The sequence below is a fragment of the Lygodium microphyllum genome, chromosome 15, assembly GCF_053477565.2.
Source record: "Lygodium microphyllum isolate KBCC chromosome 15, Lygodium_microphyllum_v1.1.10, whole genome shotgun sequence".
Taxonomy (NCBI): domain Eukaryota; kingdom Viridiplantae; phylum Streptophyta; class Polypodiopsida; order Schizaeales; family Lygodiaceae; genus Lygodium; species Lygodium microphyllum.
In genome coordinates, this window is record NC_141149.1 from 144528011 (window position 1) to 144555908 (window position 27898).

The following is a 27898-nucleotide window of genomic DNA, read 5'->3' on the forward strand; positions in this document are numbered from 1 at the left end:
CTCACTACTCACTCAAGTTTGAAGAAAGAGCAATAATAAATTGTGGAAGGTCACTCCCTCTAGCAATGCAAAATTTCATTGTGGTAAGCGCTTTCGAGAAAGCTACCTACTAGAAGGGAAGTTTATGGGCATCTCATTATGGAGCTTCTTTTGCAATAGGGGGAAGGAAAGTGTGTACCACTTGTTTTGGGAATGCAACCTTGTGAAAAAGATTTGGAAAAGGTTTGAGGAGGTCATGTCTGAAGTTGGCCTTCATAGCATTATTAGATGGAAATATGCACTCTTTAGGGATAGGGCTAGCATGAATGGGCCCTCATGCCAAAATTGGGCCATCATTCACGGAGTAGTGTGCTGGAAAATCTAGTTCATCAGGAATGCGAACATTCATGGCAGCCCTAGATTTAGGAAAGATGATAATGCCTTTGAGGCTCATTTGAGTGATTACAAAGTTGTTTTGAGACTGGCGAGAGAAGTAGATCGTTCTCTTAAAGCCAAGGCCTTGGACAAATATTGAATATGCCAAAGGGAAGCTTCGAACACCTACTTCCATATTTTATATATAATATATTATGTTTCTATTTAAAAATCATCAAAAACATTAAAATGTATGACAAACCTAGATATAAATAATTAATCAAAGCACTAAGGAAGAACATAAAATTAAATTATGGGATTTCGAACGAACGAATGAAACTAAATTGGTACAAGATTTATTGAGGAGAGAGGTGTAGCTCCGGTGGTTGGAGCTCATGTTAACGAGCACAGGTGTGTTGTTTCGATTCAGGCCTAGGACAATGGTCGAAAATTCTCTCGTCTCTTCTAATTAAAAGAAAGAGAAAATCCTTTGACGAATCAAATAAAAACACGTGGCCAAAATCCATATCATCGCCGGTGGACTATAATATGTAGGTAGAAAGAGGCAAGGGGAGGAGGAATTGGGATTTTTGTGTCGTCGTCGTCGTTATCATCATCATCTGGTGTCTTCACACCAGCATATACAAGATCGTGTCTACCATAGCTCGGGAAGCTCTCATTCTGGGGGGGGGGAGTAGTTTCAACACTGCAGATTATTATGCCCCCGCTCTGTGAATCTGCAGCGACTCGTAGACCTCCATACTTTTTCTGCCGGTGAAAGCTCTCGAGTCATTCAGGGAGCAGGTATGAGTGCGGTGCGTCCTCTTCTCCCGGCCTGCATAGACACATCTCCTCCTCTGCATACAGAATGCTTAGCCTTCAGTCTCAGCAGAGCCGCTTTGATGAATGGATGCCTCTGCCCTATTGCGAGAAAGAGTCGACCGCCTGTCTATTTATTGGACTCCCGTAACAGCATGTGGCCTAATGACTTCTCGCGAAATAGGCGTGCACCTGGGCGAATGGTTTCAGTTAGCTGCTCTCAAGGCTCCGGCAATGGACAAGAGGAGCCTCTTTCCCCACAGGAAGGCTCCAAGCTGCACAATAGAGATAGTGGAGCTAATTGCGGGGACGATACAGCACCCAGCGGGCAAGGAGAATCATTAGTGTGGGATCTCGAAACTTATCGCAAGCAATGGCAGGAAGCCGTAGTTCGACTTGGAGACCCTCTGCGTGAGTTTTTCAGCAGTGTGAGAAGGGTTATGCAAAATCATCTCGATATTTACAGGGGGTCCCAGGCTTCCGTAGACACATGCGAAGAAATTACCGAAGAATCATGCACGCAGAAGGTTGAGTGGGACTGGGAGCGATGGCGAGAGCATTTTACAGTGGTAGAAGAGCAAGATAATTTGGTATCAGTTTTGAAGGTATGGCTCTTTCCTGACAGATATCTGTTTGAATTGTCTTGGCTCTTTCCTGATAGATATCCGTTTGGATCGTCTCAAAATCATGGCTTTCTTCTTTTAACCTGTTCAGGGTTTCTTTAGTACTGCTATCTGAAGCTTCTGACCATGTTCAAGTTCCGACTGCTTGCAATCTTTTGTCCGCTTGAACAGTTTCAGTTGGAAGATGCCATCAGTGCTGAAGACTTTCAGGAGGCAGGACGTTTAAAAAGTGCCCTGCAAGCTGCAAATGCTAGTGATCCAGTGGCCGAGGTTCTTACAGAGTTGAAGGTAAGTGCATAGTGGTTGTGTTACTGATAATTGCTCGACCAAGTCTCCAACATAATCTATTCTGGATTGTAGAACGCGTTGGCAGAGGAAAGATATGAAGAAGCTACAAGGCTGAGAGATGATGCTGCAGCCCGGCTGGTTAGTACTGTTTTGGTCCACTGTCTAGCGCTCAACTCATTGGTTGTTGAATGATAAGAGCTTCTATTTTTAATGGGCACCTTCATATATTCTATGCTTAGAAGGTTGTATTGCCTGATTCAAAGAAAAAATCAACAACTTTGCCTGTCTAATAATTTTGCAGGTGGGCTGGTGGGTAGGACTTGCTGAAGGGGAAAGTGATCCTTATGGCCGGATTATTAATATCAGTCCAGCACATGGAAGGTTCATTGCAAGGGGCTACACAGCAAGGCATGTTTGAAACATAGTTGGATGCTTTTGAGCGCCCTTTTCCCGGCCCGCCCCCACCCCTTCCCTTTCCCCTTTTCAGATAGTGGGCATTGTTTCTAGAAATGCAGCTTGTAGTCTCACGTCTTCTCACTCATTTAGTGTGTCTCTGATTTCTACTGATAGAAGGCTTTTATTTTCAGGCAGTTGGCCTCAGCAGCACCTGGTGCGCCTCTCTTTGAGGTCTTTCTTCGAAGAGACCCTGAAAAAGGCTATCAACAGCAGGTCAGCGAGTCAATAATTTCAAATTAAATGCTGTAGTTCTTGACAGGAGCTATGCTATGCCACTGGATGGCCCTGGGTCTGTGCGGAAAGTCTTACTTCTTCTAATTTCGGCAGGCGGTCTACTTGCAACGGGACACAGGGATAGGAGAATCAATAGCAGGGCCAACAAAATCTTTGGGTGTCAACATTGACCTGAATGTAGTGGATATGAAGTCACTGAACAAAGATGGGAAAGAGGTAAAGGCTAAGGACTTGTCAGAAGCCCTGGGAGAGGAAAAAGGAAAGATTGAGGATGCAGCAGTTATGGACGAGGGGCTGAATCGCATAATAGATTTTTTGAAGGAGAGGATACCTGACGTGAAATTGAAGGTCTTTAGAGTTATTACTCAAAATGGAGAAGATTTGCCTAAGATAGTTGAACACATACTGGATGATGTTGCAACACAGAAGAGTGACGAGGATAAGATAAATCAGGAGAACACAGGAGCTGCTGATGATGTTCTACAAGAAATGAAAGATAAAGTCGGTAGTGGTGATGTGTCACAAGTAAATCAAAAGGAGATACCAGTCAGATTAATTGTGGGGGGAATGCTTCAAAATGCATCTGAAGAAAGGCTACCTAGAGCTCCAATCAGAGTGCCTGCAAGGATTGAGTATCGGAGCCGTGATTCTTTTCTTTTTCATATTGAAGAGACCACCGCTCAACAGGGGCTGGGCCAGGAGGTCTCCTCAGCTGTGAAGGTTGCCACTATTTCCAAATCAACATCTGCAGATTCTGGTGCTTCAGATGCTGACAAGAATATATGGAATCTTGAGAAACTACCAGTTAAGGTATTCTGTATTTGCTGGGTTCTGAACATGAGCACTGTTTCTGAGATATCAACGTGTGATCTGACAAATCTTTTTGCACATATACCGCTTTCATGATGCAGGCAAAAAAGTTATTGATTTCCTTTCTCTGGTCAGGGCCTAATGTTTTTCAAGCTTGGAATCAATTGCACCTAATTGCAGGTCTTGTGTAAAAATAGTCCCTAATATTTACCTAAATTAACAGACAAAGCACAACCCCTGCTATTATAGTTGCAGTCTTAGTGACCCTTGTTACCCTAGGGTTGGATTGTTTTTTTCTTTTTTTTGTTGGGGGGGGGGGGTTTTGGGATTATTCTTTAGAGACGAAACAGGGGGGAGTGACAGATCTGGAAGTTTTAGGAATGTGTAATGAAGAGGATTAGAGAGGGAGAAGACAGGAGAGAGAAGTTTGCAGAGAGGAGAGAGAAAGAGATAGATTAGAGAAAGAGATAGAGATAGGAAGAGAGAGAAAGAAAGAAAGAAAGCCATGAAAGCTAAAGGGAAGGGTGAAGAGACTTGATTATTCATAAAACTGATGCCCTAATTGACTCTCTTAACACCTTAAGTACCTGGTCGGTGTGACCGGATATTTTCCCCATGCTAAACCCATGTCTATTGTGTCTATCCCACTCTTTACATTCCATCTTGACCCCTAAGGTGTTTGCCCTCAAAACCGAAAAGAGGACTTATTGGTGTGGCTCAATAGTGGGGCTATAGAGTATTACTGTGTTCAACATTATAAAGGGTAATATGTGTGTGGGGAAGCTCAAATCCATTTGAAATTTGGGCATATAGATGTGTATATGATATGTACATCATTTAAGAGTTGGCAATTTGTTTAAGTTTTTCCATCAATTCTTGACAGTTAGGGTCTTACAAATAGTGGATAATATGTTGCCCATAATAGGCCTATTGTAGGAAATTGGCCATAACCTTGTGTGGGCGGTTCCAAATGAGACATCTGATATGTACAAAATGAAGCTCTTGATGTGTACCTTCAGTCCATATAAGTTACATTTGGCTGTCATTAATATAAGGTAAAAACTATTTCAAAACAGTGTGTTGTTTGTAGTTTAAACTAGGCCAAAATTAGCTAATCTTCAGCTAAGATTGCATCTTTGAGGTAGGGAAACTCCTCCAAATTAGTTGCTGGTCTCCAAAAAGCTTATTCCAAGGATAAATCCTGCCATTTAATCAGATATATTTGGATTGGTCGAGTTCTAAGCTTCTTTTCTCTTTGTCCAATGTTTGCCTTAGAAATATACTAAATGATGCCCACTTCATCTATGGGTGGGAACTCCTCCACAGTCCTTTTAGGGGACCCAATAAAAGGTTTAGTGGAAGAAGGGAGTTGGAGTTGATAAACCAAGTTGCCCACTCTTTTGACTATCTTGTATGGCCCATAGTAGTGGTGTGCCAACTTGTTGCTAGATTCATCCTTGAGTGTGGAGTATCAGGACTTGGGTCCTTTTAGAAGGACCAACTCACCTTCTTGAAACTCAAGGGAGCGCTTTTTCTCATCAACATAGAGCTTCATGTGTTTATGGGCTGTCATGAGATTCATCTTAGATTACTGAAGTAGGGCTTGCATGTGATCCCATTCTTCTCTTCCACGAGAGTTCAACTTCTCACCGAATATGACCGTAGGAAGGGGCACTCTTTAACCATACATGGCCTTTGAAACTAGCCTTCCTCCTCGGATAGGGTGGTAAATCCATGATTGCAACTTAATTACAGCAGCAAACAATAAATGCAAATCTGAAAATACAAATTTACCTATTGATATTGGACAATGCACACCCGATTGGCCCCAAAATTGGCTCCCCTTTCGGTATTTATTTAGCTTTATTGAAGAAAAAGTTGACTTTCAATGGGATTCTCCCAATCCCTTTTGGTATTTTAACTCCCCTTGATGTCCAAAGTGACCAGCAAGTCTTCAATCTATTTTGCCCCTTGATTCGGCACTCAATTGGCCTTCACCCATTTCATAGACGATGGAAATGCCCCAAATTCAATGGTTGGCTAATTCTACATCTGAATTCAGCTGAAATTCACCTTCAGCCTTGTTGAATCCAAGTCTTGGAGCTTTCAATTTTTGGCACGCTTTCCAAGGTTGCTGCTAAATCCTAAATTTTACTGTAAATTAGGGTTTACAGTACAGAAATTTGCAATTTCTCAGCCTCCAAGGGTCCAAATGCTGAAATCTTTAGAGTTAGGCTGCTAAACCCTAATTTCTGCTGTAAATTAGAGTTTACAACAAAAAAATTTGCAAATTTTCAGTCTCCAATGGTCCAAATGCTATCTTTTGAGCAAGGCTATGAAATGTCTGGGAGATGAGAGGGAAAGCTGTAGAGAGAGAAAATTCAGAGTTTTGTCGCGAAGAATGATTGAAAATCAGTCAAGTGTAGCTGTTGCCTTGCCACAACAGCTTGTAGATACAAAGAACTGAAGAAAATCAGTCATTTACATGTGCTGCCCTGTCTCAAAACAGCCCGTAGATGCTGTCTCCTGCCGTTGATTGGTCTTCTCTTGCCCTTGGTAGCCTCAAAAGGTCCTCCAATGGCTGCAAATCAGACCAGCAGCCTGCTCTCCCTCTCCCTTGCAGGCTGAATTTATAGAAATGCTACTTTTCAGCCTCTAAAGACGTTTTTTAGTCTTGCATGGGCATTTTTGACAAGTGACAACCTTCCCAAAGGGTTTTTCCAGCATTTTTCATAATTAAATATTAATTTTCAGTCTTTAAATACTGAAAATTAATCTAATAATTATTTCGGTGCCCTGAAAAATAATCAGACTGGCCAATAATTAAATTGGCCAGGCAACTTCCATTCCCGAGTATCTCTACGCTATCTTTGACCATCAGATTGGCGTTGGGTACCATTAAACGCCACTTCTCTAGTGTCACCAACTGACACTTAAGGCCAAATGGATGACCTAGGCCAATAAATGGCACCAGATACCCCCAAGTACCTGTGCGACATAACTTATAGCAACTTTTGCCTTTGACATTCTGTGATTTCTTCGGGTCTTGGGCTCGTAAATTTACTTTAACCCCAGCTGCACCTCACATGTGCGACATTTACTTAATCATGTGATTAAAATTAATCCACATGTTAAGTGAGGTTTCAAAAATATATGTCCTCATGATAGCCCTCCCCTTGAAATCCTTGCAATCATTCTCGATTGCACTGCCAAATGCATCAAAAGCGAAGTACTACATTGGAATTTCCATAAGGCATCATAGTCAACACAACATTGTGCACTGTTGTTCAACCATTCCATATGCCCAACATATGCTGAAAATTACCAAGCAACATAACATAGTACAAGACTCGCAAAGAATCTCAAGAACATTGCCAGATTATCATGTGACATGTCCATTTCTCATGAGCTCAACTCATCTAGCAAAACCAAACCATAGCATAGCATAACCAAGCATAAACCATGGCTAAAACATCAATGGCATCATAACATATGCTGTGTCCATGGAACTAGATGTAAACCATTGAAAACTAAGCATAATCTGATCATAAATTGATTACTTGCTAATCTGAGAATTGATCACAAACTGATGCAAATGTGACCGCAAATTGGTCACAAACTCATTGCAAAAATTGACCAGCAATGAGTGCAAAAACTGATGCACAACTAACCCAAAAAGTGACCATAAACGGCTCTCAAGCTGATAAAAAATTGAGCTGAATATCATTGAATATTAATGATTATACGTTGAAAACCAACATTCAATAATCAACCCCTGATGATCATTAACAGAATGCTACACCAAGCATAACCAATGCCATACCAAGCATAACTGATTACACCCCTAGCATAACGGATACAAATGTATAGTTTCAAAGCTGCAGTGAAAACCATACTGATCTGCATACCAAACATAGTGACTAGTACATTGAATAGTGATCTCTTGGCAAACATACTGTTCAACTACAGTACCCTGAATGTATGTTGAATACATCCCAGATTCACTACATACGAGAGTTGTCCATAACTGGAGGAGTGGAAGTGCCACCTCCCCCTTGAGCATCAAGCAATACTCTGGACCCCTGCTCTGTTGAACCTGACAGAGCTCGAACTAAAGTCAGCTCTAATTGAAAGGCATCTAGGTAAAGCTGCAACAACTGAGGATGGTCTATCAAGTCATCCTCTTCCATCCATTTGGCATCCATTGGTAAATTATTCTGAATCTTCACCAAGTACCTCTTGGAAACTTTACCTTTGACCTTTCTTTCCTTGTGTGTTAAAATCTGCTGAGGTACCAAAATCTCATCTAGCTCCTCAACCTCAAGCTGAATTTCAACAGACATATCCTTTCGCACATCACCACGAAAAGGCCTCAACAAACTGACATGAAAGGCATTGTATATCCGCCAATATGGTGGTAATTTCAGCCGATATGCCACATCGTTGATCTTCTCCAACACCTGGAAGGGCCCATAGTATCTCATACTCAACTTCGGATACATTCTTTCTCTTCCTTTCATCTTTTTCAGCCTTGCCTTTTCAAAACGCAGTAATACAAAATCACCCTCTGCAAACTGCAAAGCACGTCTATGGCGATTAGCTGCCCTCTTTTGCTTATCGTGTGATATTTGAAGTGCATACTTAACCTTCTGATAAGCTACATCCATGCTTTCCATGTAGCAATCAAACTCAAAGATCATATCTTTTGTGTGCAAAATAGGGGGTACTTTCTTACCACCCTCTACCACCTCAAATGGAGCTTTGCCCGTAGAACTACGCACTATGTTGTTTTAAGCAAACTCATCCAAGCGCAAATACTGCTCCCAGTGTGTCTTGTGGTCTAGAACATAGCATCTCAAAAGATCTAACACTGTGGAATTTGCTTCCTCAGACTGACCATCCGTCTACGGATGGAAGGATGATGAGAATTTCAGCATGGCACCCATATTTTTAAACAAGTCCTTCCAAAATAAACTGGTCATCCGGGGGTCTTGATTACTAATGATCGACTTTGGCATACCATGATGCTTAAAGATGTGCTGCAAAAACAATCGTGCCATATGATCAGCCTTTATTTTCTTCCTCACCGGAATGAAATGGACTTGTTTGCTAAACCTGCAAATGATAGTCCATATCCCATCATTCCCTGTAGGTGTCTTAGGAAGCTTAAAAATAAAGTCCATTGCAATGCTCCGCCAAGGCCTATCTGGAATAGGCAAGGGCTGCAACAAACCCGACATCTTTTGCCTTTCATGCTTTTCCTTCTGGCATACGATACATGTCTTAACAAACTATTCTACATCATACCTCAAATCTGGCCAATGAAAGAAATGCTCCACTGCCTTGACCGTGACATCAATACCTCTATGTCCTACATACGGAGGAGTATGACTTTCAGTGATAACTCTAGGCCTTAACTGCTTTGTGACACACAGTCGTCCATGCATCATCAGAAATCTATCTCTTACACAAAGTGTCCATGCCTTTGGCCATTGCAAAGCTGATCATAAACATTAGCAAAGTTCGAATCAGCAACATATTGCTCTTTCATGGCATCCTGCTCAGTGTGATAAACTATATTGACAGTCGACATCTGAGGTTTACGTGACAGTGCCTCACTTTTCCCACTCTTTCTTTGCGATGTGTTTCTCTTTCCAGCCCTATTTTTTAGATGTGCCACGATTTTCAGCTTTATTTTAAGATTTACCCTTTTTCTCAGCCTTTGTCTCTTTGACATGTGACTTGGTATCACCATCGTGGAATCCTGCATCCTTTCACGCAGTAATGTGTCGGTTGTAGTAGCATTTTCTATAAGTTGAGACATGTTGGAAACAGAGGACCTAATGCAAAAATCATTGATTCCTTTGGCAAACCACAAATATATTTCTCCACCTGCTCATGGAGGGGTATTGTGCAATAAGAAGTAACTAGCAACAATGTATCTCAAAACTTCTCATTATACTGATCCAAGTTTTTGCAATCTTTGGAATTCAACTGATTCCAAGCTGTCATAATGTCTACTTCAAAGGTACTTGTCAACCAATTTGAAGCAAACATTTGCTTGAATTGGACCCAAGTGGTAGGTGACTTCCCTTGAATAAGAAGTGTAGACCACCACTGCAATGCATTTCCCTTCAAAAATGTGGTTGCCTTGTGTATCTTAGATGTCTCTGTGAAGTTGCCTCCAGAATAGGCTGCATCAAACTGCTGAATAAAAACAAGTGCTTTCGGCCTATCTTGTGCACCACTGAAAGGCTCAAACTTCATGCTTTTGCCACCTTCATCATAGTCCTTCGATAGACCTATGGGAGTCAAGTTATCATAAATGGGCTGCTGCAAAAAGGGTGCATTGGCTGTATTTGCATGAAAACCAACACTATCTGAAGCACCTACATGACCAGCACCAAATCCTTGTGCTCCAACAGTCCTTGGGGGTGCCGATACATATCCATATGGCCCGCTTTGTGCCCCAAGCATCATACTTATGTTGCCATACAAGGGATTAGGCATTCCACTTGCATTACTCGGATACATTGGGTGTTGTGAGCCATGCATTGGCTGCTGCATACCATAGAGATTTGTGTCATACATTCTTGTATGCGGTGCCTGTCCAACCATAGCATGAAAAATGGTACCACCACCAAAGTATCCTTGCTGTCCCATGCTTGCATGTGCATAATTGCCTTGCTGTCCATGCTCCCATGTATTGGCACTACCAAGTTGGCCATGCATTTGCACTTGTTGCCCCACGGATACCAACTGTTTGTGCTCATCAGGCATTTTGGGCTCTTTTAAAGAAGGCTTAGGCATTTCCTTCGGTTCTTGTCGCTGTCCCAAAGCTGTAGAAGGTGTTTTCTTCTCTTTGCCTTTGCTGTCCTTTGGGGCATTCAAGAATCGAGTAAATTGGGGATCCTTTGCCAATTCAGCAAAAAGATTTGCTGCTGTACGCATTCGATCCTTGAAGCTATCATCAAATTCTTCAGCCCCTTGTTGGTGATCAGCCTCTTAAAGCATTGAAGTGCCAAGATTTGGGTCATTTCCCACATTTTCAGCATGCTGTCCATGCTGAGAACCATACCCAACATCAGTCACTGCATTTCTCCCTTCACCATGTGATTGACCAAGGAGTGATGCATCCTCTCCACTTGATCCCGTATCACCATGTGAAGACATGCTTGCTGTAATTCACTGCTGAGAACAATTTCAGCAATAATGCAATAGTCCAAAGTTGCAATCAAGTACCATGGGTCCACCAATTCAAAGGATTTGATGGTATCTCGGCAATGGAACCATGAAACCAGCCTTCCTCCTCGGATAGGGTGGTAAATCCCTGATTACAACTTAATTATAGTAGCAAGCAATAAATGCAAATCTGAAAATACAAATTTACCTACTGATCTTGGACAATGCACACCCGATTGGCCCCAAAATTGGCGCCCCTTTCGGTATTTATTTAGCTTTATTGAAGAAAAAGTTGACTTACAATGGGATTCTCCCAATCCCTTTTGGTATCTTAACTCCCCTTGTTGTCCAAAGTGACCAGCAAGTCTTCAACCTATTTTGCCCCTTGATTCGGGCACTCAATTGGCCTTCACCCATTTCATAGACGATGGAAATGCCCCAAATTCAATGGTTGGCTAATCCTCCATTTGAATTCAGCTGAAATTCACCTTCAGTCTTGTTGAATCCAAGTCTTGGAGCTTCCAATTTTTGGCACGCTTTCCAAGGTTGCTGCTAAATCCTAATTTTTACTGTAAATTAGGGTGTACAGTACCAAATTTGCAATTTCTCAGCCTCCAAGGGTCCAAATGCTGAGATCTTTAGAGTTAGGCTGCTAAACCCTAATTTCTGCTGTAAATTAGAGTTTACAACAAAGAAATTTGCAAATTTTCAGTCTCCAATGGTCCAAATGCTATCTTTTGAGCAAGGCTATGAAATGTCTGGGAGATGAGAGGGAAAGCTGTAGAGAGAGAAAATTCAGAGTTTTGTCGCGAAGAATGACTGAAAATCAGTCAAGTGTAGCTGTTGCCTTGCCACAACAGCTTGTAGATACAAAGAACTAAAGAAAATTAGTCATTTACATGTGCTGCCCTGTCTCAACAGCCCGTAGATGCAGTCTCCTGTCGTTGATTGGTCTTCTCTTGCCCTTGGTAGCCTCAAAAGGTCCTCCAATGGCTGCAAATCAGACCACCGGCCTCCTCTCCCTCTCCCTTGTAGGCTGAATTTATAGAAATGCTACTTTTCAGCCTCTAAAGACGTTTTTTAGTCTTGCATGGGCATTTTTGACAAGTGGCAACCTTCCCAAAGGGTTTTTCCAGCATTTTTCATAATTAAATATTAATTTTCAGTCTTTAAATACTGAAAATTAATCTAATAATTATTTCGGTGCCTTGAAAAATAATCGGACTGGCCAATAATTAAATTGGCTAGGCAACTTCCATTCCCGAGTATCTCTACGCTATCTTTGACCATCAGATTGGCGTTGGGTACCATTAAACGCCACTTCTCTAGTGTCACCAACTGACACTTAAGGCCAAATGGATGACCTAGGCCAATAAATGGCACCAGATACCCCCAAGTACCTGTGCGGCATAACTTATAGCAACTTTTGCCTTTGACATTCTGTGATTTTTTCGGGTCTCGGGCTCGTAAATTTACTTTAACCCTAGTTGCACCTCACATATGCGATATTTACTTAATCATGTGATTAAAATTAATTCACATGTTAAGTGAGGTTTCAAAAATACATGTCCTCATGACATCTCAAATGGGGACACTTCAATGCTAGCACGAGTAGAGTTATTATAGGTGAACTTAGCCAAATGGAGCCATGAATCCCATATATGTTGTACATTATGTCAAAAATTTCTCAAGTAGGTCTCAAGCCATTTGTCGACTCTTTTAGTCTGGCCATTAGTCTCAGGGTGATATGCTATAGATGGAGCTAATTTTCTCCCCATGGAGTTGAAAACTGTTTGCTAAAAGTGGCTCATAAATTTAGTATCTCAATCATGTACAATGACATGTGGAAGCCCATGCAACTTAAATACGTACTCCATAAAATATATGGCTACTTAGATGCTGTATATTGCATCTTAGTGGAGATAAAGTGGGCTGCTCTAGTGAGCCGATCCACCACTAGATAGATGTTATTTCAACCCTTCTTGGTCATGGGCAAGCGTGTGATTAAATCCATCGTAATGTGTGCCCATTTCCCCTCAAGGATAGGCAATAGCTGTGCAACAAACTCCCTGGCTTAAAGTCCGATGTTCTTGTTTTGTTAGTATGGCACACATGTAGATATAAATTCCTTGACATCCTTCCATAGGCCCTTCCAGTGGAAACTCTTTGAGATTCTATCATAGGTCTTAAAGACAACTAGGTAACTAGCAATAGACGAAGAATGCATCTCTTTTATTATCTTTTGTGTAAAAGGAGAGGTATGGTATGAGGGATTATAATTTTGCCATGTGATCATATGAGGCCATTTTTGAGTTGATATGGGAGTTCTCTTCCATGATACCTTGCTATAAATTCCTTGACATCCTTCCATAAGCCCTTCTAGTGGAAACTCTTTGAGACTCTATCATAGGTCTTAAAGACACTCAGGGGATTAGCAATAGGTGAAGAATGCATCTCTTCTATTATCTTTTGTGTAAAAGGGGAGGTATGAGGGATTATAATCTTGGTATGTGATCATATGAGGCCATTTTGAGTTGATATTGGGAGTTCTCTTCCACAATGCCTTGTAATTTCTGAAAGATATGGTTGAAATTGAGCAAATAAGCCTCTTGGAGCTCCTCTATCCAATCACTGTGAAGCTTAGTAATAGATGATACTTTGCATTCCTACATATGAGAGAGTGAATCTGCCACAATAGTATCCTTTCCCCTAGTATGAGTGATCTCAAAATCATAATTCTGTAAGATTGCCACCCACTTGCGCTGCTGAGTCAAATTTGATTGCATTAGAAAGTACTTGAGCACTCGATGGTCACTTTTCATTCTAAACCGGCTGCCATAGAGATAGTGGTGCCAGTTCTTGATAGCACGAATGATGGCCAGCATTTCTTGGCCATAAACATGCATTTACCTCTCTTTTTCATCATGTTTGTGACTTTCAAATGCAATGACACCATGTACCCAGTGAAACTAGTCTTCCTTCTGTGGATGGGTGGTAAATCCTTGATTACAACTTAATTACAGCAGCAAACAATAAATGCAAATCTGAATATACAAATTTAACTACTGATCTTGGACAATGCACACCCGATCGGCCCTAAAATTGGCGTCCCTTTCGGTATTTCTTTAGCTTTATTGAAGAAGAAGTTGATTTACAATGGGATTCTCCTAATCCCCTTCGGAATCCAAACTCCACTTGTTGTCCAAAGTGACCGGCAAGTCTTCAATCTGATTTGCCCCTTGATTCGGGCACTTAATCGGCCTTCACCCATTTCGTAAGTGATGGAAATGCCCCAATTCAATGGCTGGCTAGTCCTCCTCTTGAATTTAGCTGAAATTCACCTTCAGCCTTGAAAAATTCAAGTCTTGGAGCTTCCAATTTTTGTCATGCTTCCTGAGGCTGCTGCTAAATCCTAAATTTTGTTGTAAATTAGGGTTTACAGCAGAGACATTTGCAATTTCTCAGCCTCCAAGGGTCCAAATGCTGAGATTTTCGGAGCAACGTTGTGAAATGGTTGGGAGATGAGAGAGAAAGCTGTAGAGAGAGAAAATTCGGAGTTTTGTCTCGAAGAATGACTGAAAATCAATCAAATGCAGCTAGTTGCTGCCCTGCCACAACAACATGAAATGCTGTCGCCTACAGTTGAGACATCCAAATCAGCTGTTACCTTGTACCCGGATGCAATTGCCTAGCTGTGGAGGGTCCGAATCTACAATCACCTCCTCAAAACTTACTTGTGGTTGGTTGCAATGGCTGAAAATAGACTGGCCATGGCTACTCAGAGCTCTCCCACACTTACTACTGCAAGAATCATCTTGTTTTTCCTCTTCTTTAGCCTTTTTCCAGCCTGTATGTGCAAGTTTGTCAAGTGGCAGCCTTTCCAAATGGTTTTTCTAACATTATGCAACATTAAGCATTAATTTTCAGCCTTTAATTACTGAAAATTAATCTAATAATTATTTAAGTGCCCAGAAAAATAATGATTGGCCAATAATTAAATTGGCTAGGCATCTTCCACTCCTGAGTCTTTTTGTGCCATCTTTGACCATTAGATCAGCGTTAGGTACCATTAAACGCCACATCTCTAGTATCACCAACTGACACTTACGGCCAAATGAATGACCTAGGCCAACAATTGACACCAGATACCATCAAGTACTTATGCAACATAACTTATAGCCACTTTTGCCTTTGATATCCCGTGATTTTCTTGGGTCCCGGGCTCGTAAATTTACTCTTACCCTAGTTGCACCTCACGTGCAATATTTACTTAATCATGTGATTAAAAATTAATCCACATGTTAAGTGAGGTTTCAAAAATACATGTCCTCATGACAGACCTCCCTCTTGAAATCCTTGCAATCGTCCTCGATTGCACTGCCAAATGCATCAAAAGCAAAGTACCACATTGGAATTTCCATAGAGTTTCATAGTCAACACAACATTGCGCACTGCTGTTCAACAATTCCTCCATATGCCCAACATATGTTGAAAATTACCAGCCAACATAACATAACATAAGACTCACAAAGAATCTTAAAAACATTGCCTGATTATTATGTGACATGTCCATTTCTCATGAGCTCAAATCATCTGGCAAAACCAAACCATAGTATAGCGAAAGCCAAGCATAAACCATGGCTGAAACATCAATGGCATCACAAGACATGTTGCTGTCCACAAAACCAGCTGAATACCATTGAATATTAATGATTATACGTTGAAAACCAACATTCGATAATCAGCCCCTGATGATCATTAATTGATGCTACACCAAGCATAACCAATGCCATACCAAGCATAATGGATTACACACTGAGCATAACGGATGCAAATGTACAGTTTCAAAGCTCTAGTGAAAACCATACCGGTTTGCCTACCAAACATGGCAAGTAGTACATTGAATAGGGATCTCCTGGCAAACATACTGTACAGCTACAATACCTTGATTGTATGCTGAATACATTCGAGATCCACTACTTCTAGAGCTGTCCATTACTGATGAGTGGATGTGCTAGCTCCCTCACAAGCATTAGGTAATACTTTGGACCTTTGCTCTGCTGAACCTGATTGAGCCCGAACTAAAGTCGGCTCTAACTGGAAAGCATCAAGGTAAAGCTGCAACAATTGAGGATGGTCTGCCAAGTCATCCTTCTCCATCCATTTGGCATCCATTGGTGAATAATTCTGAAACTTCACGAAGTACCTTTTGGAATCCTTACACTTGATCTTCCTCTCTTTGTGTGCCAAAATCTGCTTTGGTACCAGTATTTCATTGAGCTCTTCAACCTCCGGCTGAATTTCAACAAATACATCTTCTGGCACATCTCCGTGAAAAGGTCTAAGCAAGCTCACATGAAAGGCATTGTGTATCCGCCAGTGTGGAGGCAATTTCAGCCTATAGAATGCATCATTGGTCCTCTCCAACACTTGAAATGGCCCATAGTATCTCATAGATAGCTTTGGAAACAATTGCTCTTTGTCCTTCACCGTAGCTTATTTTTGAAGCCAAGACCTTGATCTATCACTATTTCTAGTGGTATTCCAAATTTGCAACATATGTCCTCCACGAGGAACTGAGTTACATCCTCCTTCTTGCAATTCCTTATAGCCTTAGCTTCAGGCCATCTGGTCATATAATCAACTGCAGTAATGATGTAAGACTTTCCTATTTTTGTATCAGGAAAAGGTCCTATAAAATTCAAACCCCACTTCTCAAATGGTCCATAGGCAATGATGGCTTTAGCAGGTTTTGGAATTAGTACCTTTTCAGCCGTGCCTTTTCAAATTGCAGAATACATATTCGCCCTCTGCAAAGTGTAAAGCACGCCTATGATGATCAACTACTCTCTTTTGCTTATCCTGTGATCTTTGAAGTGCATACTTAACTTTTTGATAAGCTGCATCCATGCTTTCCACATGGTGATCAGTGTCAAAGATCTTTTGTGTGCAAAATAGGGGGTACTTTCTTACCACCCTCACTGCATGCACACGATGACACCAAGGCGTACCGAGCAAGACATCACATTCTTCCAATGGAGCAATAAAGAACTCTTCGCTGTCCACATAACTTTGAATGTGGAAACAAAGCTTTCCAATGATAGGAGTGACAAGCTTTGCATGTCCCTTGCATGCTATACCAATCTCACTCATGGGTCCCATCTCATCCTCTTTGATGCCTAAAGAAGCTACCATATCAAGAGAGATGGAATTTGACCGTGCCCCTGGATCAAGAAAAATCAATGCATGTTGATATTTGATTTTGCCCCATGTCCTGCAAAGTTCAGTACTATCTTGATTAGGTTGATTTGCTACTGCATCAAGCACTAAACCAATAGTGGTTTTGCCTTTCTTTCCCTTACTATCATCCTTTTCAGCTTACTATTTATTAGGATAGCTGCATGCCTTATGTCCTTCTTGTTCACAACTATAGCATTTATTTGCAGCCATCAGCTCCCTATGTCATGCATCACTGTTCCCACTCTTTCTTTGCGATCTATTCCTCTTTCCAGCCCTATTTTCAGATTTGCCTTGATGTTCAGCTTTATTTTCAGGTTTACTCTTTTTCTCAGCCTTTGCCTCTTTAACATGTGACATGACATCATCATCGTGGGATCCTGCATCCTTTCCATGCAGCAATGTGTTGGCTATAGTAGCAGTTTCTATAAGTTGAGTGTCACCAGGTGGTGATACTTTTTGCAGTTGCTTTCCTTATTTACTTATATAAATATGTTGCTTTTCTTTTCTTTAGTTTTTGTTGCTTTTTACCCCCAGAGTTCTCTTGGAATAAGCTGGGATCTTTGCATGACTGGAAGAGGTAGCCATTGGGACAAATTGGACAAATGGTTTGTCTGAGCCTTAGGACCGGTTTCATATTGAATGTGCACTGAAGAATAGAATGCCAGTGGTTTGGGACTGTGTGCTTAGCCATTGGAGATGGTGCAGGACAATGAGTCTGGCCAAGACAGAAGATGCACATGTAATAATGCTCATGGAATAAAAGTCATCGTAACTGAGCCACATTACACTTTTTGATGTGGTTGCAATGATAAAAGTTGCTCAGAACAACTTGAGAAATGCAAGGGTCACCATCCCTAAAATTTAGGGAGTTACTATTTTTGGACCCCAGAATCTATTCGTGTCATTATCTTCATTTTTGCACGAGGATTAATTCTCTGGTTTGTCGAGGTCAAATTTTGCACCGATCATGGAGAATTTTAGACTTGAAGGTTTAAATTGGAAAATTGTTACATGTATGCCATGTGGCACAAATTCCCAAAAGAGAGAGAGAGAGAGCATTTAAAAAAAAACGTAATAGGCATGAGGGGCAGATCTGAGAATGAAGTTTTGAGGAGCTAAGGGCAGATTGCTGCAAGTTCATCAGCTATGGAGAGTACTTCTTCATCTTTGACTCATGTACGGAGGTAGAGCTTGCTCCTTTTGGTCAACTCTCTCTCTATTCTCAGAGGGAATGCTTTGCATGATGCGATGATTCCACAAAGGTACAATTTTGTGTTTTCTTTGGACTACTGTTGAGCCAAGAGCCTCACTGTCCAGGTTTAGGAGCAGCTGTTGGGTTTCCAATGCAGGAACTAAAGAAAGTGATGACCATGCCACACAGGAACAGGGTTTTTCAGCTCTGATTTAGTGCTGTTTATGGGATTGTTTTATTGTTGGAATGATGCCAGGGTAAAAGGGATGTTGTTTTGGATATGCTGGACAGTAAGAACAGGAAATACAGAGTTCTGCAGACTGCAATTCTGCACATGAATCATTGGGTTATGGTCACAGAAAATGCTTTCCTAAAAGGGATGTTGTTCTGGTCATGCTGTATTGTGGGATTTACTCAGAAAAGATGAAAACCAACAGTTCACAGGTTATGGAGGACACCTTGTTCAAGAAGAACGTGACCTGATCGTTGTTTGACTTCGGGGACTTAGTAGTGGCAAACTCGGCTAGTAAATGTCGATAGTCGGTCAACTTGACTTTCGAATCTTCTTAATGAAAAACTCTTGAAGCTCAAAATTGAGATTGATACGTTGAGTGTGATCTTGTGCCACATAGCAGTTAATGAGATGACTCCAATGCTTAGATAACTGATAGTGAAATTTAGGAAGCAACCCATGCATGAACTTAACATTGGCTATGGCGTTGTGGGCTCTCCATTGACGGATGTATTTGGGGTGCGCCAATGGAGGGTTTAGGCTCGATACCAAGGATGAGATCTCAAAGTCATTGAGATTCAAGCACTTGTTGCATGAAGTTTGATCAAGTGGTGAAATTCAACCCGTTAAAACGCGTCTTATCAGTGAAGGCGCTCTCAGCCGTGGCAATAGAAGTGGTAGTGCTAGGAGATGAAGGTGTATAATGGAGGTAGGGTGGATAGGGAGGTGGAGTGGAGTACACTCAGGAAGTAATTGTAGAGTACCCACCATGCATATGAGAAGTATGCATAGTGAATCCAAATGTGGGCATGGGCGAATGGGGATGAGCATGGTAACCCCTTGAGGTGGCCATGGTGGAGGGATAGGGACAGGGGGAGCAAAGGATGCTGAAAACGCAGGCTGATTAGGTGCTATGATGATGCAGCATATGGAGATCTCTAAATACCAAAGCAATGGCTGAAAACAAGCCGCAAGGGTTCAATAGTGATGGAGTGCAGCGGGTGATGGTTGTACAAGAGATGGTGGGTGGCTGATGGCTGAAATCTGCACAATAGAATGAGAAACTTGCACAAAAGGATAAGGCTGAAAGGTGGGCAGCCCAATTGTTCATAGATGTTGGAGGGTGCCCCAAAAAATTAGGGTTTTGGGGGACCACTAAAACTCTCTCAAACTGTGCATAAAAGTTGTTTTTTTCATTAATTAAGCGTGTTTTGGGGCTGTTTAAAAATTCTAATCAGTTGTAAAACGTGTTTTAGCTTAACACATGTTTCACAAGGTGGTTGAGAAACCCTACATGCAAATGGCAATTAGTCTTTATGACAACAATTCTATGTTGTATGCTTTAGATTTGCTAAGATGTGATGTACATTTTTGTTTTTGGGTTTTGGGAAGAGAGAGAGAGAGAGAGAGAGAGAGAGAGAGAGAGAGAGTTCAAAATGGTTCTCATAGTGGCTTTGCCAGCCCTTAATGGCCTTAGACAGCCTTGCATGACATGTTCTCTCACCTTTTGATAACTGGCACACTTGCTCATGCAAAAGTCAGCCTCTAGAAATTAATTTTCAGCAACTTTTAATTGTGGAAATTTAATAATTTTCTTGGACCACCCCACAAACTGGCCAATGTCATTTGCAATGTAAAATACTAAGCCTTTTGAACATGAAAGGCTCAACTTTCATTAATTTTAGTTCTAAGAATTAAATTAATGAATTCTAAGGGCTCATTTAATGCCTAGAATCATAATTATCACTAGGCACTCATTGACACTTATCCAAGATAACTCATCACAACTTTGGCCAATGTGCCCCATTGTCCTACTGGGGTTTTGGATTGTGATGGTGACTAAAATAACTTGCACTTGCTAGCCATGTGCATCTTACATGTGCACAACTTAATTATGCCAGAGTAATAAAATAAAAATTCATATCTGTGTGATAGAAGCAATCAATGTGGCAACATCAATAGATGCTTGTTGTCATGAGAACATGAAATTTTATTGCTTTTCTTAGCATTTGATTAAAAGTTAAATCAAATGTGCAAATATGACTTGCAAATGTGAGGTACATGTTCATAATTTAATAGCATGGAACCCAAGACCTTGAGATATCAGTTGGTGTCAAAGGCAAGAGTTGTAATGAGCTATGCTTGATAGGTACTAGGTGGTACCTGGTATCAGATTTTGGCCTAGACGAAATTATTGGCCATTAACGTCAATGGGGTGACATTAGAGACTAGGTATTAATTAATTAATTAATGCTAGTCTCAGGGTCAATAATTGCTCAAGGATTCTTGGGAGACAAATTGGCCAAGCCAATTTAATTATTGGTTGGTAAAATTAAAATTTTGAGCATAAAAATTAATTTAACAAGCTGAATAATGCTGAAAAATGGGACTACAAGGGTGCCACTTGGCAAAACTTGCCCATACAAGTGGGAATAACATTTTTGGGGGTTGGTGTAGGTCTATTCCAGCAATTCTAAGAGAGGAGGAGGTTGTTGGAGAGGGAGGAGAGGCTGTGAATGATTCTACAGCATTGGAGACTTGTCCAGAAGCTGAAAACAATTATTTAAAGACCTACAACAGTAGGTGACAATAATTTGAGGGCTATTTCAGCCAAGCCACATCATATTCAGGGTGTCCCATCAAGGGAGACAATTTTCATGGCTGTTTAGATAGAGCGGCTGATTTCTTCTATTTTCTCACGATGGAAATCTGAATTTTCTCTCTCTTCAGCATTCTCTCTCATCCTCTGCCATCTCTCAAGTTATCTTAGCAAAATTTAACCATTTGAGTCATCAAAGGAAGAGATTTCAGACAATCTCCATCGTAAATCCTAATTTTTTGTAAAAACTAGGGTCTTGATAGCTACCTTGAGATGCGTGTTCAAAATTGAGGGCTAAGGACTTGAATTTCAATAGCTGAAATTGAGGAATTTTAGGGGAGATTCAAGAGGCCAGCTAGCCAATATCAAATTTGGGGCTAAATTTGTCTTGCAAGGAGCAAAGTGAAGGCCAATCCTTGAGCAACCAAGGGGCAAATTGGTTTGAAGGCTTTTTGGTCATTTATGATAGCAAGAGGCACTTGGATAAGTGGAGGAGATTAGTGAATCTCAGTTGTACTCCATCCATTTGCAATTGAAGAGAAATATCACAAGGGGTACTAATTTTGGAGCAGCAAGCTGTCCATTGTCCAAAATTAAAGTGGTAAAGTGTGCTTTTCAATTTATGTGATTTATTTACTTGCTGTGATTACTGTTAAATTAGGTTATTACCACCATCTCCAAGGAGGAGGGCTGGTTTCACTTGCCAACATAGAGCACTACATTCGTAGATGGCCAACTTATCATGAGATTTGAGAGAGAGACTATTTCCTCTCTCACAACGATCGTGAGTACCAGCCACTCAGCTGGTAGACACTTCTTCAGACCCCCAATCACCATGGCGTTATGAGACTATCACCACCTTACTTGAGAGCTCACTTGAGCAGGTGACATTGGATAGAGCTTTGGATACCCGGTGTAGCAAGTGTCCAGTTTCACGAGGCTCTCAATCACAACCGAGGTACCACAGCAAGATTTAGGACAATATTCCTCACCATTGGAGCTAGACATTGTGCCACTTCAACCGTGCATCTTGCCCTCTATATTATAGGGCCTCATGATGGACATTGTAGGGTTGGCATTCATTTGATACTAGAGTAGCACCCCCCCTCTTTTTGTTGTATGCTTGGATAATCATTGCATTCATTTTCATTTGTTTGTGTCACTCAATGGGGATATAAGCATGATGTATAATATGTTTTGGGTTTCTAGGTTATTTTGGCATTTTGTAAACATTAACATAGCGCGCGCGCACACACACACACACACACACACACTCTCTCTCTCTCTCTCTCTCTCTCTCTCTCGCTCGCTCCTTTTTTAAAATATAACATTGTTGAATTGGAAAAAGGTAGATGTACAAGAGGTGGTCTCTGTCTTTGTGTGTGTGTGGGTGGCAAGTCATATTGAAAGATACCTAATTCTACTTGTTTAAAGTGATCCTTCATTGTAAAAGGACAGTCCAGGCTTGGCGCTTAAATTTGTGATACAAGAATAGAGATACATAGCTTCAATTCTCCTTTTTCAGAATGCATATTGGCCTAGATGGCCTACAAGCAAGGATTTTTCATGCTCTCTGTCTGACTTTTGCCACTCACCCACTGATGTGTGGTCTTTCTGGGCATCAATTTTCGGAAAACTCAACTAATAACTTTAGTACCCTAAAGTCAATGGTCAAACAAAGGAAAAAAAAACTTTATATGATAGCTGTATGTGGCAACTTCTGCAGAAAGTATATCATGTGTACACAAAGTTTCCACTCTTGTCTTGTACTTCTGACAGTCTAGTTCAGGGTCTCTTTTCCCTTTTCTTTTTTAATGCAGATATTAAAGTTGCTGTTGCTCTCTTCTTATTATGTAATTTTAAGCTGCAGGTGTCTAAAGACATGGCAGAGTTTTTGAAAGTTGCAGTAAGCCAAGTTCAGAGGAGACGTGGCCTATCTAGATGTACTTCTTTCAATCGCATAAAGTTGATGGATTCCAACAATGATGTGTTAACAGGTTAGATCATAGGTATATTCATGTAAGAGTAACAATTTCAATTCTTTCAGATCACAGGTTTATTCATATAAGAGTGACAGCTTCAATTCTTTTAACTTATGTGTTGGTTCTATCTTTTAGGAACTGACAACCACATGTACTAAACTGACTCTCCGTTTTAGCAACCTCTTTGCTTTAGCTGTTTCCAATTGTTTGGTCTTGGTTTTAGCCACCTCTTTGCTTTTCTTTTTATAGAGTCTTGGATTCTAGCATTGTGAATGGAAATAACCATATTTACTGTTACATCTTACAACTATTTTTCTGTGGTCTTCTTGGGAAATGTGCTGCAATTTGCTGCATTAAGCTTGTTAGGTGGGTGTAGCTATGATGACTGAGGCTGCAATAATACTTGCGGTGTCCTATGGTTTTTGAATAATTTGTAGAGGATTTGTTGACCTTGGCTATCAATTGAGACACAAGTCTCTAGTTCTTGATTCTCTGGTTGATCAAAGAAGCTTTGTGAGTATATATCCTGTTGGAAAAGATCTGTCGTACCGTGGCTGGCTGATAACTTCTAAGCTTCAATGTGCGTGTGGAAAGGCTTGTGCAAAGGCTTGCCATGACATAAAGAGATTCTGTTCAATCAGGCCAATAGGTATGCATTGATTACTGTTTGTGAATTGTGGAATAAGTTGGAAATAGGAGATGTTCGCTCTCTCCGAGAAGTGCTTAAGCAGAGCATTTCTCACATTTGACACAGTATCTAGGCCCTGCTTGTGTAAAAGAATAGGAGGGAGGAGGGGAGGCAGGGAGAAGGTAAAGGGGGTTTTGGGAATGGGGGAGAGTTTCTGAAATTTGGCCTATCATATGCAAAATAGGTACACTTGGAACTTAACAAACTATTATGTTTCCCAAGTAAAGTAAAGAAAACATAAGTGAAAAGAAACATCTAGCTCAGAAAGAACAAAAGGTGGAGAAATGAAAACTAGAAATTTGATACATCTGACGATAGGGCAAGCACTAAATGATTGTGGAATTGATATGACAAGCTACAGAGACGATAGGGGAACCAAAATTATCCCATGATGTCTCTCTCAGGTTGATTCAGCATTGATAGACTACAGAAAGCCAAACTAGCGTATGGACACTTATCATACATTCGTACTTCAGGGAAGTATCATGTTTCCCAAGTAGAATGAAGAAATAGCAATCTAATAGGAAACATCTAGCTAGGAAAGAACAAATAACGGAAGGACTCAAAACTACTAGGGATTTAATACAATGTGGAAGTGATATGACTTGGTGTGGGGGCGCGGGGGAGGGAGGATTAGAGTCATCCCATAATATCTTTGGTGGGTCTATCCAACATGGATAAGCTGAAGCTTTTAGGTATAGTTGCTTGATGGCATGCCGGTATTGTGTGTCTGTATTCTTTAATGGTGCCTAAAGTGGGGATGTGGATTGGTGGTGTTATCAGGTGGTGATACTTTTTGTAGTTTCTTTCCTTATTTACTTATATAAATATTTTACTTTTCTTTTTTTTAGTTGCTGGTGCTTTTTACCCCCAGAGTTCTCTTGGATTAAGCTGGGATCTTTGCATGGCCAGAAGAGGCAGCCATTGGGACAAATTGGACTAATGGTTTGTCTGAGCCTTGGGACCGGATTGAATGGGCACTGAAGAATAGAATGCTAGTGGTTTGGGACTGTGTGCTTAGCCACTGGAGATGGTGTAGGACAATGAGCTTGGCCAAGACAGAAGATGCACATGTGAGAATGCTCATGGAATAAAAGTCACCGTAATTGAGCCATATTACACTTTCTGATGTGGTTGCAATGATAAAAGTTGCTCAGAATAACTTGAGGAATGCAGAGGTCACCATCCCTAAAATTTAGGGAGTTACTATTTTTGGTATCCAAAATCTGTTCGTGTCATTATCTTCATTTTTGCACGAGGATTAATTTTCTGGTCTGTGCCGAGGTCAAATTTTGCATTGATCATGGAGAATTTTAGACCGGAAGGTTTAAATGGGAAAGTTGTTACATGTATGCCATGTGTCACAATTTGGGCACAAATTTCTAAAAGAGAGAGAGCAAAAAAAAAAAAAAAAAAAAAAACGTAATAGGCAAGAGGGGCAGATCTGAGAGTGAAGTTTTCAAGGGCTGAGGGCAGATTGCTGCAAGTATATCAGCTATGGAGAGTACTTTTTCGTCTCTGACTTATTTCTGTGTTTTCTTTGCACTTCTCTGAGGCAAGAGCCTCATTGTCTAGGTTCAAGAGCAGCTGATTGCTTCTCCAATGCAGGAAGTAAAGAAAGTGATGACCACGACACATGGGAATAGGGTTTTTTGCTCTGATCTAATGCTGTTTGTGGGATTGTTTTACTGCTGGAATGATGCCAGGGTCAAAGGGTTTGTAGTTCAATTTGTATGGAACAGATCTGGAATGCAATAAAGCTGAGAAGAGGTCAAGAAACAGTAAAAACAGTAAATGCAGTAAATACAGAGTTCTGTAGACTGCAATTCTGCACGTGAATTATTGAGTTATGCTCACAGGAAGTGTTTTCCTACTTGGGATGTTGTTTTGGATATGCTGGATAGTAAAAAACAGTAAATACAGAGTTCTGCAGACTGCAATTCTGCACTTGAATTATTGAATATGGTCACACAAAGTGTTTTCCTACTTGGGATGTTTTTCTGGATATGCTGTACTGCCCTTATGCAGCAGAAATCTGCTAAGGAAAGATGAAAGCCAACTGCTCACAGGTTTTGTACTTTGGAACATTTCATTTTTGTAACTTTCCATCTTTTAATTGATAAAGAAATACCGAAGGGGGTGCCGGACTTCAGGGCCAATCTGGTGTTGAGCAAGGGAGTGAGGTCTCTGTTTGTGTGTGTATGTGAAAAGACCAGGTATTAATTGAAGGAACTACCGCTTTATGTGAGTCATAGACTGGTTTCAAGTGGGCTATGGGTAGTGTGCTCTGCATATCTTGATGGCTTTGTCCAAGGTGACTCCCAACGGTGGAACCACTGGTCTATCCAGGGTGCACCTTGAAGTGTTAGATGTAGCTGCAGCTCTAAAAAAGTCTGTAAGGATGGCTGTTGTGCATCTCTGTTGTACCTCCCTTGGGATTGTAGCCTGTGCTCTCTATCTTGGCACAACTCCAAGAGGAAAAGTCCAAGGTAATACTGATCTGGGAAGTCCATCACTCGATTTAGTGGTCCAAACCCCTCTTAGAACAGGTAGTGGAATTGCTCCCCACCTCACATGAGGAGTCGTCTCCCCGTATCTTATCATTCGACCTTTTCCAAATCGTGGTCCTGGATTTTGCAAACATTTCAGATTGCTCCCGCATTTTTTTGTGCATTGATGTCCTTGATTTCGTTGAGATGCTCTGGATGTTAGAGCAGTGTTCACTTGTCTCCCTCCATGTGTGGCTTCCAGATGGTGGTGATGCCTTATGATTTTTGGTTAATTTTGCCATTTACTGGTTGCTGATTTCTTGTTGAGAGAGAGAGAGAGAGAGAGAGAGAGAGAGAGAGAGAGAGTGTGTGTGTGTGTGTGTGTGTGTGAATGAGTGTCCTGTACAGGTGTATTTATTGGCGCCTTTGGTCCCTATTCAACGGAGCTTGTTCAGTTGAAAAGGAAGTTTGGTTATTGGCATGGAGACAATGGCTTAAACAAGGACAAACTTGAGTTTTTTGAGTATGTGGAAGCTATCAAGCTTACTGGAGATTTGAATGTTCCTGCAGGCCAGGTATATGTTGCATGCTTTTTATGCATCAGACTAATATTATAGCTCATCTGGTAGTTCTAAATTTGTTATGAGCAATATACAGGTTACTTTCCGTGCCAAGGTTGGCAAAGAAAACAGGCTTCCACATCGTGGGGTGTATCCAGAGGAGTTAGGAGTAGTAAGTTTTCATTTTGTCTTCTAGACTATAGCTCTTTAGGTTACCTTAATCCTTTTATAGATTAAATTGTGAAGGTCTTAGAAGAAGTTGCTTGCAGACTGCAAGGTATAAAGGCCAGGGTAGGCTAGCAGATGCAGGATTCAAAAACCCGAAATGGGTGGATGGAGAACTAGTTGTCCTTGATGGCAAGGTGAGTCTTTTAAACATGACAATGCAATATGCTTGAATTGCTCATGGATTTTCTATTTATTTATAAGCTCATTTTCTCAGGGGATTGGGCATGCAAGTGGCGCGGAACTTGGTTTTGTTTATTCAATACCAGATCGACATTTTCTTGTCCTCTTCAACAGACTGAAGCTTCAAGCTTGATGTCACAGTTCATTCTATTGGAAAGTAGTCAGAAATGCCTACTGACGTTGCCTGAAACTGATGCCATTCACTTGATATCAGCAGTCGAACTACATCTCAAGAGGTGTGGTGGTGATCTAAATTACAAGGGCAGTGACTTGAAACTGGTTTTTCATGATCTATGATTCTACACCTTTCTGTATTATCAGTGTTTTTATCCTTTTTGGTTAATGAGCTGATATACCCAGCAGTTACTACCACACAGGTTCCAGGGTGCATGAGGTGAAAATGAGCTTGAAGGCTAGGGGCCCATGATTTTGTATAGTGTTGATTTAAAGGATCTTCAATATAGTGTTGTTGTTTGAAAGTTAGTTATATGATCTGTATCCTGCCACCATCATGAAGCCACCAGGTGTGTGACAAAGTTGTCACAAAGTTTGTTGCAATTCATTTTCCCCTTCGAAAAGGTTACTAAGTTACCATATCAGGATTGTTGTTGGTAATTGTGTGTAAAGCATCAGTGTAAAGGATTTTCCCCCTTTTATATCAACTATTTCAGAGGAGCATGTGTTGCCCTCTTGAGTATGTTGTATAATTATTCAACCAAATACATAATTCTGAGTTCAAGAA

The 27898-nt window shown here is 40.9% G+C and overlaps 1 protein-coding gene across 3 annotated transcripts; it reads left to right on the forward strand.

The window, feature by feature from the left end:
• Positions 1 to 924: 924 nt before the first annotated feature.
• Positions 925 to 27898, forward strand: LOC148025177 (protein EXECUTER 2, chloroplastic-like). 3 transcript variants are annotated; one of them, XM_087694947.1, is made up of 11 exons: positions 926 to 1778; positions 1968 to 2084; positions 2157 to 2222; positions 2386 to 2496; positions 2676 to 2753; positions 2868 to 3578; positions 22900 to 23026; positions 26597 to 26763; positions 26846 to 26920; positions 27018 to 27110; positions 27191 to 27898. In XM_087694947.1, the coding sequence occupies exons 1-11, from the start codon at positions 1161 to 1163 to the stop codon at positions 27287 to 27289; spliced, it is 2262 nt and encodes a 753-aa protein (XP_087551073.1). In that variant the 5' UTR covers positions 926 to 1160; the 3' UTR covers positions 27290 to 27898. The 3 variants fall into 3 exon arrangements, with proteins under 3 accessions (XP_087551074.1, XP_087551073.1, XP_087551072.1); XM_087694946.1 differs by having other exon boundaries at positions 927 to 1778; positions 2868 to 3584; XM_087694948.1 differs by lacking the exons at positions 26846 to 26920; positions 27018 to 27110; positions 27191 to 27898 and having other exon boundaries at positions 925 to 1778; positions 2868 to 3584; positions 22900 to 23038; positions 26597 to 26734.

Coding starts and splice junctions, on each gene's coding strand:
- LOC148025177 (XM_087694946.1), top strand. CDS start 1,161: ATGAGTGCGGTGCGTCCTCTTCTCCCGGCCTGCATAGACACATCTCCT. Junction 2,085..2,156: donor AGGTTCTTACAGAGTTGAAG/GTAAGTGCATAG, acceptor TCTGGATTGTAG/AACGCGTTGGCAGAGGAAAG. Junction 2,497..2,675: donor GGGGCTACACAGCAAGGCAT/GTTTGAAACATA, acceptor ATTTTCAGGCAG/TTGGCCTCAGCAGCACCTGG.